General features: G+C 42.9%; 1 protein-coding gene across 3 annotated transcripts in view; it reads right to left on the reverse strand.

Annotated features, from left to right (window-relative positions):
* LOC113429685 (tropomodulin-2-like) overlaps positions 1–10,615 on the reverse strand; it is a 29,627-nt gene extending 19,012 nt beyond the window's left edge. The window contains exons 1-3 of one of the 3 annotated variants that reach the window (XM_087972905.1): positions 10,453–10,615; positions 4,026–4,214; positions 526–682 (exon numbers count right to left, since the gene is read on the reverse strand). In XM_087972905.1, coding sequence (XP_087829031.1) covers positions 526–682; positions 4,026–4,151 — 283 coding nt within the window. In that variant the 5' untranslated portion in view covers positions 4,152–4,214; positions 10,453–10,615. Of the gene's footprint in view, positions 1–525; positions 683–4,025; positions 4,215–9,206; positions 9,281–10,452 lie in introns of those variants that run through there. The other 2 variants (XM_087972903.1, XM_087972904.1) reach the window with 2 other exon arrangements.
* Between the last annotated feature and the right edge of the window lie 4,385 nt (positions 10,616–15,000).

Genomic DNA, 15,000 nt, shown 5'->3' on the forward strand with positions numbered 1-15,000 from the left:
ACAACATGACTCCTAAGATTAGAAGTTACAGGAATACCTTGAGAAGCCAACTGGCAAATTTATTTAAATCCTAGCGAGCCAATATGGATCACTCAGAGGTCCTGTATGCCTTGCGAGTCACGGTATCCACCCTTGATATTGAATATTAAAATAGAATCCAGGAAATAAGGATAAAAAAAGATTTTGATCAAGGGCATGAGCAAAACCAGCAAGTTGTAATAGCAACAACTTGCTGCTTTTGTGCTTTTTTTTTTAATATTGCTTTTTATTCTTAAATGCTTTTAACAATTGTAAACTGCCTGGAATTGCTAGAAGACAGGTGATGTAAAAACTTAATTGTTACATACCTTTTCATATTGAATTTGATTATATAATGATAATAATTTAGGGTAAAAGAAGGTGATTACACGAATTGCATATTTATACCCTTGCAATTTGCATAGATGTTTGTCTGCCATGTTGCGGGGAGGCAGCAAGGTAACTGTAGAATCTCCCTTGCTTTATTCGTCGCAGCCAGGAACTTACCTTTCTTTTCTCCAGTAAAAGGTACAATATCTGGTCTGTCTTGGTGCTCCAAGGCTTGTTTCTCCAAGTAGGACAATAGTCGTTCTCTATCGAAAGGTCCCGTGGCACCTTTACTGGTCTGATCTTTCTGTCGAAAGCCTGCTGGTAGAAGGGCATTCTGCCACGGCGAGAAACAGAAGGAATTATTCAGTCAGGAAGAGTTGAACATTTCCACAACTTCTTTTAAGGTGACATCTAGCTGATGCGCACGCCTGCTTCAGAGCAAAAAGAATCGGAAAAGGATACGGATAGTCCTCGACGTAAAACATTTGTTTAGCGACCCTTCAAACGAGGGGTGGGATTCTACCAGTTCGCACCTATTCGCTAGAACCGGTTGTTAACATTCGAAGCAGTTCGGAGAACCGGATGTTAGAAGAAATTACTGGCCTAATCCTGTAAGGAAGGCAGGAAGGAAACATTCTGGTGTTGCTTACAGAAACTGCCTCTCCGTTAACCCTTATTACATTCTTGGCAGGACTAGACTTCCTGTCTCTGGAACTTCTCTGGAGTTTTTCCCCCCTCCTTTGCTGGTACTTTGCTTGTGTGGAGTGACCATTCAAAGTTACAATGGCACTGAAAAAAGTGACTTATGACCATTTTTCACACTTACGACTGTTGCAGCATCCCCACAGTCATGAGAGGCCAGGCGAGGAGACGCATGCCTCGATGTGAGTGATGTTGAGTTGGCCACGACCAGCCAGTCACATGACCACTAAGTCACACCCACCAACTAAGCCATGCCCACAGAACCGGTTGTTAAAAATTTGAATCCCACCCCTGCTTCAAACTTACAATGGCACTCAAAAAAGTGTCCTCGCGTTTACTACTGTTGCAGCATCCCCTACCGAACTCAACACATAGGCACACAAATGGCACCTGCCAGTAAGGATCTCTCTCTCTTTTTTTTCCTCAGAAATTGCATGGCATTTGTGGCCCTTGTAAGGAAAAAGTAGTAGATGCTGTACACCAAGGGTGTCAAACTTGATTTCATTGAGCACCACATCAGGATTGTGCTTGACCGCAGGTGGCTGGGATGGGCGTGGCCAGGATGGGCGTGGCCAGCTCGATGTAACTCGTGTCAAGTGGCCCGAGCACTCTGCCAGAGAAAAAGGGCTCCCGAGCTCCGTTTTCAGCCACAACAGCCTCCTGCAGCCCTGTTGTGGTTCGCCGGCAGCAGGTGCGGACAGCTGAGGTCTCGGAGAGCGAGGACTCAGATGAGGGGCCTGCGTGTGATGCAGGGATGGGGCCAGGACCAACAGGGAGTGGAATGCTGCCTTCAGAGATTGTGGAGGCTGGCAGGAGTGATGAAGGAGTCCCCGAGGAGCCTGTGCTTAGTGCGTGTGCGCGCAGGGCTGCTCGAAGGAAAGAGCAGCTGCAGCAGCACTGGCAACTTGGGAGTAAGGCTGCAAGGTAATGGCCCCTCCCTCAAGAGATAAAAGCCAGCTGAGAAACCGGAGTTCTTTGCAGGAAGCAAAGAAGTTTTTGCACTCAAGCCTTGTGGATGTTCAGAATATCTTGGTTGGTGTTTGGGAGACTCTTTGTGTTTGAAATACTTCTTGGCAACTTTATCTAGTGTTCTTGGCAACCTTGCACCACCTTGGCAAGGCTTGTTCTTATCAGAGAAAATTAGTTTGAAGCAGCCTTTTAACCGGGAAGGAACGGAATTTGTAAAGAATCATTAAAAGGTTTTTCTGTTACCTCCGCTTCGTGTTTGTTTCCTTGGAACAAGGTTTGGGTCAAAACAATCCCTCTGCCAGCACACACACTCACCCTCCCGGGCTCCATTTTCGCTGGCAGAGGCACCGTGGGCAGGTCCTTCGCTGTTTCCAAGGCAGCCCTGTGGACCCGATCTAAGCACCTGGCCTGCGGGCCTTAAGTTTGACACCCCCGCTGTACACACTACAAAACTGATTTGGAAAAAGTGCTTCAGAGCTGAAGGGAGCTATTCATATTCACCATTATTCTTTTTTCTGACTTGAGTGGAAGTCTGAAAAAAAAAAATAGATCCGTTGAATGACTAAAGATGCTTCTCTCTATACCCTATGGCAGTGATCCCCAACCTTTTTTATGCCGTGGCCCGGTACTGGCATCAGCTGGGCGCCACGGCCTGGTACCGGCATCAGCTGGGCGCCGCCATCTTTTTGATGAAAGTGCTTCCGGTGAGGTCACCGGAAGCACTTTTCATCAAAGATGGCGGCGCTAGCGCTTCAGTGAGCTTTTCCGGTAGAAATGGCTTTCTACCCGGAAAAGCTCATCGAAGCGCTGGCTTCGCGATCTTTTTTGATGAAACGTGCTTCCGGTGAGCTTTCTACCCGGAAAAGCTCACCGGAAGCACTTTTTCATCAAAAAAGATGGCGCGCCCAGCAAACCAGCGGCCCGGTAGGACTTGTTCCACGGACCGGTGCCGGTCCGCGGACCGGTGGTTGGGGACCCCTGCCCTATGGAGCACTTCTGAATCATTTTCAAAGCACACACAGATCTAGCAGACGTTAAACTGCAGCCTTATCCCACCATCATACTCTCAATATGTACCTCTAGGCTATCATCTTCTGCTGCTTCATGAGTCACTTCAAATATTAGCAATAGTATTTAGTTGTTGTTTTTTTAGTATTTATTTGATTTGTCAATCGCTTACAAGATACAGGTATAAGAATAAACATAGTTTTGAATACATGAGATAGATACTTATAAGAAAAATAAAAAGAAACAATAGGACAGGGACGGCAGGCACGTTGGTGCGCTTATGCATGCCCCCTACAGACCTCTTAGGAAAGGGGTGAGGTCCATAATAGACAGTCTAAGGTTAAAGTTTTTGGGGTTTGGGGAAGAAACCACAGAGTCAGGTAGAGTATTCCAAACATTGAACACTCTGTTGCTGAAGTCGTATTTCCTGCAATCAAGTTTGGTTTAGTTAACCTTGAGTTTGTATCTATTGTTTGCTCTTGTATTGTTATGATTGAAGCTGAAGTATTCATTGACAGGTAGGACATTGCAATGTATGATTTTATATACTATATTTAGATCGGACCAGAGGCGGCGTAGTTCTAGGTTTTCTAGGTCTAGAGTTTCAAGTCTGGTGGCATAAGGTATTCTGCAATGAGTAGAGGAGCGGAGAACTCTTCTTGTGAAATATTTCTGGACTTTTTCAATTGTGTTAATATCAGATACATGATATGGGTTCCATAATAGACCTCGTTGTTCCTTCTGAATGACTGTAAATTCCACAATCTATTATTATCACAGGCCACATGGAGTTGAAAACCTCCCATTTGGATTGTTTATCCTAGTCTTGTGAACTTGGGCATTATATACAGTGGATTGTGGTTCGCTGTGACAGACATTGTGGGTACCGTTAAAACGAACCATGAATCTAGCTTGTATCTTTATACCTTCAGGCATTATAAACATTTAAGAGGCTAATTTTGAACATCGGAAATGTGGTTTCATTGTTTAGAACGTACCTCTGGATCTAAGTCGTCAAGGACATTCTCTAGCTGTTTTAGTTCATCCTCAGAGAGTTTGTTCAGAATTTCATCTTCATTGATATTTTTGTATTTCTCCAACTCTTTCCGGAATGGCACTGACATGTCTCTCAATCACGTCCTTTGTCGTTTACCTGTCAATCATTCACAAGACACTCTTCCGGATTCCTGGAAAAAGGAGAGATGGTTAGTTCTCTCTGCTAATTTACAAACATTGCAGAAATAACTTATTGGCGATGTTTTACATGATATGATTTACAATACAAAACATAATTTTAATATCTGCTTGGTGCTTTTAACTATTACAAGTACTTCCCAAATATTAGTTTGTTGTAATTCTTCTAGCACTCCTCTAAAAATTATTAGCAACAGCTCATTAAGTTCTCACAAGTCCAGCCACCTTAGCTATCCATTGTCAAAGAAAAGGAGCATTTATTTTATCAATACAGCCAGCCTGTGTTCAGATATATTCTTTTATCTTTCTTTTTTTTTCCTGGCCCTGTCTCTTTGTCCTTTGACTTGGCATAACTTGGGTGCTGGGTTGTCCCATGGCCCAATCACAACCATTCCCAGAGCTAAAGGGTCTTCATCTCCTGTGCAATACCTGCATGTGTGGAACTGGAAAGAATGAGATTTACCCAGGAGAATTTCTTCCCACACTTTTCTCAAGGTTAGTTTCTCCATTTCAGCAAAAGATAGAAAATATTTGCTGACCTATTTTGTGTTTGTGCATTCAAGTTTACAGCGCTGTTTACCCATTGGATTAATTTATTAAGGTCTGCACACAGAATGACACATAAGGTTATTGATTAATTTCTAAATCCTTACAGTGAGACAAGAAGTATGATCAATTCGTGTGAGACAGAAAGTCGTGTTTATAATTGGGATCAGTTGCTCGCTTTGTCCTTGCTTCTCAAAAATGTTTCCCTCCCAGGGGGGTAAAAACATTCTTATATTCTGAATAAAAGCATGAAATGTTACGTTCACTCTGACTTAGCTTCATGATCTCATCTAGTAATGTGATTGTACTGGTTGGAACACATGATTCTTAAATTATGTGGAGATCCCGTTGCACTATATGTCATTCTTGGACTACTACTTGAATGTCAACAATAGGTTAGAGCTCACACGTCAACACTCCCAGGAAACATAGATGACTCAAAATAAAGACATACTTTAAAATTCCCACAATGCTTCTGTCCTAGAGTCATCCTGAGAACAATTCATATATCAACCCTTCTTGGAGGGAGTTAAAAATTGGCTCAAAGAACGACTCTTGCTGCTCAATTTGAAAAGTTCCCATTGGGATACATCAATTCTGTTTTTCAGTACGGTCTTGAAAAGCAACTTTATTGGGCTTAATTTTTTCTTCTCACTAAAAATTGTTTAAACATGAAGAACTCTATTCCATTAAAAGAAACCAATCAATCTTTGTCGTGTTCAATAGATGCCTTTCTGGTCATTTGATATAATGCACGTCAAACTTACTCCTGCTTTGATCTAGAGAAGATTAAAGAGTTTCATAGTGTGAGGAAAGAAGGAAAATATCCCACTTTGCTGGGCGAAAAAAAAAAGATACATAACTAGACAAGAATAACATTTAATGGGAGTGGTCTGTCAACAGAAACAACCTTCATTTACTCTTTGCTTTAGCCCAGTTGCAATGAGGACTATTGTCTTTATGGAAATCTGGAAAAATAACCAAAAGAAAACGAGATGTTTTTCTGCGAACCTCCCAGAACTGGCATCCCAACATCCGAAGCCATCCAACCAGATTACAGGTGGATGGTTGAGGTGCACCAAACTTGTGGCCTTCTAGATAGTCCCCAACTGCAATTCATAGGTGACCTGGCCAGCAGGTGCAATGAAGAGAACTGCTGGAAGTTACTATTTAGCATCCTCTAAAAACTCAATTCCTAATCGGTACCAAAGTATATGAAGAAAGTCACAGCCGACTGATAATCAAACCAGCCTTCTCTATCTTGATGTATCCTCTTCCACATATGTCTGCAGGCTAGTTCAGAAGACTGGGCATTCCAAACTCTCAAACCAGAGTTGAGAAGCTGGGTTCAACCTGGGTCACAATTGGGCTGCCTGCATAGGTTCAAATCCTCACTCATTGGATAACTTTGGATCAATCACTTATTCCTGATCACTTGCCTTACAAGGTTGTTGTAAAGAAAGAAACCAAGAGAAACAATCAGGAGAGCATACTTAATATACTTAATATTTCATACAAAGCAATTTTTCTGCCCCATGTAAATTGGTCTTTTCAGGCCTTTCTCTTCTACTATAGATGCTCCTTCCATAAAATGTTTCTCTTCAGAAAGAATTCCTGCTTCAAAAAGCAGCAAACTCTATCTACAGTTTCACCGAGGTCATAAACCGATAATCGCTTCTTTGAATTCTTCCAGGAGAAAATTTCCATCGTGCTGTTTTGGACACATTTGTTTCTTTTTTTCAGAGATAACATTTCATGGGAACCAAGAGTGGCTCTATAAAAAACGAAAAGCCACATCTTGAAGAATAGAGGGCACTAGTAGTTGTGATTCTCTACACACACACACACACACCAATTCTACCACTCTCAAATCTTTCGATTTTAGAATCAGAAGAGATTTTAGAGGCTGTCTGTTCTAACTCACTGCTATGCAGAAATCTTGCCACAATGGCTTTTCCTATAGAAAGACAAATTCTGCTTAACTCCCTCTCAACTATTTGGACAGACTGTTTCCCAAAACACTTCATTTCTGCGCTGAACTATTTTTACTCTTTGACCGCATTTTTCTATTATTTAGCTAAAATAGTCATTTTTCCAATTCCAAGCCATTGTCTCTAGTCCTTTCCTCTGAAGCAACATTTGTTATTTTAATAAATTTTATTAATTTTTCACATTTTAAAAAACATAAAATAAAAATGTATACATTGTTATCAACATCAAGACATCTTTCGTACCTCCTTACATTTTTCAGTATATGTATTTACTTATTCCTTTACCACTACATCTTACTTTTTGCTATAAATCAAGATCTTTTATCCTTACACATCAATCTTCTCTATGGTATATTTACATATTTACATATTCCCTCATTCTTTTCCTAATTGCCATTTTATTTTATTTTTATTTCTAAACCACTCATACCAGGCATCCCAGGCCCTATAGCAAATTGAATCTTCTCTGTCTTTTATTTTCACCGTTAGCCTGTCCATCTCTATACAATCGATTATTTTTTTTATAACCATGCCTTCTGGTGGAACCCCTTTTTCTTTCCAGAGTTGTGTGTACGAAATCCTTGCAGCTGTTAATATTCCAAGCCATTGTCTCTAGTTCCTTTCCCCTGAAGCAACATTAAATTTTTTTTTTCACAATGATAAAATTAACTACCCATCCGGGGAGAAGAAAGCAGCGTGCCAGAAATTATCCAAATACAGCTTTTATCCCACAAAATTCCGAAAAAATCAACCACGGGCATGCTCGTAAAAAAATGCCGAAAACCCAGCATCATAACCAACAGACATTTGTGGTTATTTTCAGGTTGTCTTCAGGGTGTGGTGAGAAAAGTCAGGATGATGGCTGCAACGATGCGGTTGAAGCTTTGCCTACTTCTCAGGCGTGGCACACATTCAAAAAAAGTCCAGCTAGTCCTCAACCCAACGACCGTAATTGAGCCCCAAAATCATGTCGCTTAAGTGAGAAATTTGTTAAATGAGTTTTGCCCCATTTTACGACTTTTCTTGCCAGGTTGGTTAAGTGAATCGCTGCAGTTGTTAAATTAGTAACCCGGTTGTTAAGCGAGTCAGAAGGTCGCAAAAGGGGACTCCTGGGACCCCTGCGCCCGTCATAAATGTGAGTCAGTTGTCAAGCTTCCAAATGTAAAATCACATGACCATGAGAATGCTGCAACGGTCATAAGGGTGAAAAATGGTCCCAAGTCACTTTTTCCAGTGCCGTTGTAACTTCACACAGTCACCAAGCGAAATATTGTAAGTCAAGGACTACCTGTAGAATGTTGATTAGACCCCACGTGGCTGCCACATGCCCTGCGGATAGCCGTGATCATTTGTGCCTTGAGTTTTCCATATTGATTTGCAACTACTGTGAAAAAGCTAGTTTTACCTTCAAAAGTTAGGAAATAAGGACAGCAGACAGAGCCATAAATAGGGAAGAGGATGTGTTTGGAAGCATATCCATTGCTCACAAAGTGGCCACATCAATCCATCTTCCCATCAATTCCATGGAACTCTTGAGGTATGATTGATAGATTAATCAACACGAGCTCCTATTGGACCTTATTCTAGTTTAGTTTACTTCCTTGTCATTGCACCTCATACAACGAAATCAAACACCATCTTCAGTGCACATCATGACCATGAAAACAAACACAAACGCACATCCTTCACACTCCACACATTGAACTGAAACCCCCTGACAACTGCACCGACACTGCGCTACTCAACCAAAATGAGGGTTATAACCAGCTACGCAGGCAATGTATGCTTCCCAGTCCAGATTCCCAGGATTTAGTTTTTTCTTTTTAAATCTCTCTTAATTTAAGCTTTTCAAGTTTTCTTCGGACGTGCTTATTTTGGCAGCGACATCTGGCACGGTGGCTCGCCTTGCTCTTAAAATGCGCTGATCACACAAACTGCAGCTGGATCACAAGGAGGGGGTGTCATTCTGTGGATTTAGAAAGGAGGTGGCAGCACAAGAAAGGCAACCCAATTTTCCAACAAGTGAGTCCCTTTGAACCTTTTGTGTTTTAAAACAAGCGTTTTAACCGAATTCTCTGGTTTGTTAAATACTAAACAAAGTAATATGAGACGAAAGCTGAAATTATTATTTTTTTTAAAGAAAATTGATTGTTTTTTTAAGGACACCCAATTTATAAAGAATTACATATACCAGAGGTCTCCAAACTTGGCAACTTTTAAGACTTGTGGACTTCAACTCCCACCATAGCTGCCTGAGGAATTCTGGGAGTTGAAGTCCACAAGTCTTAAAAGTTGCCAAGTTTGGGGACCCCCTGACATATACCAACTTTTCTCCTTCATTCTCTATACACAAACTGGGATCATCCACTCTAGCCCGCCCCGGATTGTTTCAAAGTGACTTAATGAACCACAATAAATAATCAACCCTTATTTTACAAGAATACCCACGGTTGAATCCAAAGCAAACCCTGGTCAGCAAGTGGTGTGAACTCCGGATGTAAAGAGAAAGAGATTCCAAGGAAGGCATCTATGTTAAATGACAAGCCAAGACACAACTTGGGAACAATCCTGGGGGTTGGAAAACCACATTTTCATAGTCCGAAGGGGGCTATGGAATATTAAATTTATTCTGACTTAACTCCATGACCTCATCTAGTAACCAGATTCCTCTGATCTGGCACATGAAGTCACTTCACTCACTACAGTTCCTGATTTCTAAGGGTTTTGAAGCCTCGCGGTTCAGAGATACGGGACAGGGCGAGCTTTAGGCTCTGTCCATCTGCTGAAACCAACCCCAAAAGACAAACCTTGGCTGCCATCTTAACCACCCCCCGCTTTCTAAGGAAGCAGGAACACCTTTGAAAAACCACAAGGGTTTTCACAGAATGGCTTCAAGTCGAGAACCCTGCACAAAGGGACATGTTTCCTGCAGTGGGGAGCATCTGAGATCCATCGCCAAAGGATCCCTTGGGGTCAAATAAAACCGTTTCTCCCACACTCTTCTCTCCCTCCCAAGGGATTGAGGATGATGGGAAGGATTTCTCTTCTGCATTCCACACTCGTTTGCCGGAGAGTCGCAGTCGGGCTGGATCGATTGTAAGCCATTGCCCAAACCTAGGTCTCTGCAACTAAAACCAAAGGCACCTACCTCTCCTCTCGCCTTCCACCCCCCCCCCCCAAAAATAACCACCCAGCAAGCCGCATAGGAGGGGGGCAACTAGGAAGAAGTGTGCACTGGCAGGGGGGCTTCCTTCTCTTCCCATTCCGTCCCCTTCCATTCAAGCTTTCAGGAATTGGTAAGATTAAAAAGGCTCATTTTCACAACATTGGGCGCGATTCTTGCCAAAATCGGGGCGGATCCTCCAATACGTCTCTCCCCCCCCCACCTCACCCCACCCGTAGCCACCCATCGCTCGTCTGCCCATCTCCGGGCAACAGCAAACGGCCCGGGCAGCGGAGCATCCGTTGGGCTCCCTTGCAAGCGCTCCCTCCAGGCTGGCTGGCACGGGATGCCCTCGCCTCGCCTTCCTCCCCGCAGCAGCAGCACCAGCAGCAGCATCCTTGCTTGCAGATCGGAGGGCGGCGGCAGGCAAGGAGCCAAGCGCAACGGGGAAGGCAAGGGGCGATCGCAGGGTTTACCCCCCCAGGCACCGCCGCCGCCGCCCTCCCTGGCCGGGGCCCCCTTCGCCCTCACCCCTCGCCCTGGTCCTTTCTTCCTCCGGTCCTTTCTCCGCGCGCTCCAGCCGAGCCGAGCCAAAAGCGCTGTCCAAGAGAAGAGGCAGGGCGCGTTGGCCAAACCCAGGCGCCGCCGCCGCCGCCGCCGCGCAGCCTCAGTCGCGCCGCCGGGCACTATGGGGCGCGTAGTTCGAGGCGGCGGCTGCCATGGCGACGCTTCTCGGAGTGTTGTTGCGGGTGGTGGGGGAAGCCGGTTGGCGCTACCGTCTGCCCTCCTGCACCGATTGGGCTGGACTGGGTGGCCGGCTCCCGCTGGGTAGCTGCTTCTCCCGGGTCCCTCTGGCGCGGGATGAAGCCCAGGCTGCGCTGGCACCTGTTGGGCTTTCTGCCAGGAGCAGCATCCCCCCCCCCCGGTTTTTCCTCTCCCGGTGTCATGGCAAGAGGAGAAAACGTGGAGGTGGCTTCCAAAGCGTGTCCGGGGTCCGTGGCTTCGGGTTGGCCCTTCCGTGGGAGCCGAAGACCCGCTTGGCAGACTGAGCTGGAGCCGGGAGGGCAGAAATCTCAGTTAGATTTCTAACTGGATTTGAAAGGGCATTACAGAAAGAAAGAAAGAAAGAAAGAAAGAAAGAAAGAAAGAAAGAAAGAAAGAAAGAAAGAAAGAAAGAAAGAAAGAAAGAAAAAGAAAGAGAAAGAAAGAAGGAAGGAAGGAAGGAAGGAAGAAAAAAAGAAAGAAAGAAAGAAAGAAAGAAAGAAAGAAAGAAGAAGAAGAAGAAGAAGAAGAAGAAGAAGAAGAAGAAGAAGAAGAAGAAGAAGAAGAAGAAGAAGAAGAAGAAGAAAAGGAAGGAAGGAAGGAAGGAAGGAAGGAAGGAAGGAAGGAACCCACCCTGGACCACACCTGGAGTCCTGCATCCAGTTTTGTTCACCACACTTTAAAAAAGATGTTGAGACTCTTAAAAAAAAAGTGCAGAGAAGAGCAACCAGGATGATGACGGGACTGGAGGCTAAAACATACAAGGAACTGTTGCAGGAACTGGGCCTGGCTTGTCTGGTGAAGAGAAGGACCAGGGGAGACATGATAGCAGCCTTCCAATATTTGAGGGACTGCTACAAGAGGAGGGAGGGTCAATCTATTTCCCAAAGCACCCGAGTGCCAGACAAGGAATAATAGATGGAAACTGAACAAGGAGAGATTCAACCTGGAAATAAGGAGAAACTTTCTGACAGGGAGAACAATCAACTCATGGAACAGAAGTTGCCCTTGGAAGTTGTGGGAGCGCCATCACTTGTGACCTTCAAGAAGAGATAGGACTGCCATTTGTCAGAAATGGTGTAGGGTCTCCTGCTTGGGCGGGGGGTTGGACTAGATGACCTACAAGGTCCCTTCCAACTCTGATTATCTGTTATCTGGTCTTCTAAAATATAATCCTATCTCCACCCCCTTCTCCCCAAATAAATATGGAGTTCAGGAGTTAAAATGCCTTTCGTCCAAGTATTTCATCCTGACACACACCGCTTCCCTATCCTCTTTTGTCTTTTTAAATTACTGCTGCTTTTATTGGCCCTCTCCTTATTTTTACAAATAACTCAAGGCAGTGAACATACCCAACCCATCTTCCTCCTCCTCCTGTTTTCCCCCACAACAACCATCCTGTGAAGTGAGATGGGCTGAGAGAAAGTGACTGGCCCAAAGTCAGCCAGTTGGCTTTCATGCCTAAGGCAGGACTCGAACTCATGGTCTCCCAGTTTCTAACCCAGAGGCCTCCAAACTTGGCAACTTGAAGATTTGTGGACTTCAACTCCCAGAATTCTCCAGCCAGCTATGAATTCTGGGAATTGAAGTCCACAAATCTTAAAAGTTGCCAAGTTTGGGGACCCCTGTTCCAACCTGATGCCTAACCACTAGACAAAACTACCACAGCTTTGAAAGTTAAATGAGAGTATGGAGTTGAAGTTCACCCTTGTTTCTCAACTGGGGATGTGACTATCACAGATAAGTTTCTGAACCAGTTAGGTGGTAAGTCATGAACATTTAAGTCCCTAAAATTTAGTATTAATGAAAAATAGAATGCTTGCAAACATATAAATAGCACCAGAAAAAGTCCCCTGGCCTTTATCTACTGTGATGGGATACAAGTTCTTTGATAGAGCGATTGGTGGAAACACCAAAGATGTTAGTGGAACTGCTATTCTTTCTATTTTTCTAATTTGCAGTTCCACTAACATCTTTCTTTTATTTAATGTTTTATAATAAACATTTCAAGTAGTCAGAATCGCAACAAAATAAAACTGCAAGAACACCATTTATTGACTTAAGAACATGTTGGCCCTTGATCTGGAAGGTGAACTCTTGACGCCTATGTTCCTGATAATGGAGGGGTTAAGGTATTTGCCATGCGAGAATTTGAGTTTGTATCTATTGTGTGCTCTTGTGTTGTTATGGTTGAAGCTGAAGTATTCACTGACAGGTAGGACATTGCAATGTATGATTTTATATACCATGCTTAAGTCAGACCGAAGACGGCGTAATTCAAGGTTTTCTAGTTCTAGAATTTCAAGTCTGGTGGCATAAGGTCTTCTGCAACGAGTAGAGGAGTGGAGAACTCTTCTTGTGAAATATTTCTGGACTTTCTCAATTGTGCTAATATCAGATACGTAATGTGGGTTTACAATTATATGGTGTTATGGTCATATGCAAATAAGATCCATCATCCCCATTCCTCAGGCTGAGATTTAATTTAGAGCCCCCCCCCAGCTAAATCCTGAAGTAATGACTGCAGCTGAGTTTGCACCTAGAGAGAATCCCCAGGGCAAACTCAGAAACAATGATTTATGTAGGACAGATTGCAGAAAATAGGTCAGGGGAGGCAGATGGGGCCACTCGGGAAAAATATTCCCCTTCCCTTTGCAGTTATTCCTTATCAATTAGAATGAAAACAGGTCAGATTTCCTTAATTAGAAGGAACATTCAAACAATTATTTTGCCCAGATTTATCTGTCTCATGAAACTAGATTCTGCAAAGATCCTATTGCTTTCAAGTAGCTAAAGTGAAAATGTTCTTACCTTACCAATCCATTCCTATTGGCTTTAAAAGTCTTCTTTGTTCATCTTAGTTATTTGACTACAATTGATAGTAACTGATGCCTGGTCCATTTTCTGTTACACGTTTAACCTTTAATTCAAGAATGGGAATCTGCATATTCATACTTCTTTTATAATGTGACTTGTATGGTTTTATTTTGGGTGTTACACAAATTCATCTGCCTATAATGGGTTCACAAATTGTCGTTAAAGAAACTGCGATTTAGTCCTTTGAATGGATCTGGTCTACAGCTTTGTTATTTGGCTCTGACCTAATGGTTTTCTTTCTTTCTGAACTCACAATAGTACAGCATAAAGCTCTGCACTGAGTAACAGTGTATGAATTTGATGAAATGAAACACCTGTCAATAAAAGCTTTTACAGTAATACAAAAGCCTTCAAGGCAATAAAAGAGTAAATAGGCATCTCACACATCTTCAAATGCTTATCCCAACCCTCACTTGGCACAGAAAATAGATTTTAGGTCTGAACCCAAAGGAAGATGGAGATACATGATTGAAATTAAATCCATTGCAACAATAATGTAGGCTGAAGGTTGCACAGCAAAACTGCAGTTATATTACAAAAAACAAATTTTTGCTATTAGCCCCTGGATTTCCCTCGGGCTAGTCCATAAAATAGAATGTTCACTAGATATTTCATTAGACCAGATTTTCATACATCCAGGAGAAAAATGTCTCCAAGAGAAAAAAGACGACAGGTCTTATCCTCTGTTGGATTAAAGATTAACTGATGCTCAAAAAAAGCATATTTATACATCTCACAGTCAACAGAATTCTGAAGTTTGTGCAAGGCTCATCAATCACATCCATAAGCATGTCAGAATTATGTTCAGGACAGGGTTGAGCATACAAGAGCATTTATTAACACAGCAGAGTAGGCTTTCCAACATGTGAAATGAAGAAGCAACATTGAGCTGCCTTTGACCATTCTCTAAAAGATGATTTGAGTTGGAATGATTAGTAGTTGGGAAATCCCAGGACTGTCATCCTGAAAAAACGGAAAACACCCTCCTCGAGGCAATGGCAAACTATTTCTAAAAGCAACGAGAATATATCCCCAATCACCAGGAGTTAAGCTCAATTCAAAGGAGATTTTATACTTTGTTTTTACTAATACCATCTAAATTAAAACACAAGGGAGCTGTGCAGATATTGACAAATTCCTGTTCCCCAGTTAGCATGGGCTACTTTGATTTAAAACAAGAGTACTATGCCAGATAGTTAACTAATCTGAATCACAGAAGAAAGCCTGTTGGAGCAATTGATTTATTCCTGTCTCCTTCCTGGATAGAAATCATTTTAAGATGGAATTTTATAGCTAACAGTAAAAGAAACTCCTTTCTAAAATCAATTGTCACCTCCTCTGTCTAGTCCTTGAAGCAACTTCTTCAATGCATATGGCAATCTTCCCCAGTCTAAGCAGGACAGCAACATTCAAAGGCATTTGGACTTCCCAGATCAAAGA

Source organism: Notechis scutatus, chromosome 11 (assembly GCF_049901735.1).
Source record: "Notechis scutatus isolate UNSWTSFEM ecotype Mainland chromosome 11, rNotScu1.2, whole genome shotgun sequence".
Lineage (NCBI taxonomy): Eukaryota > Metazoa > Chordata > Lepidosauria > Squamata > Elapidae > Notechis > Notechis scutatus.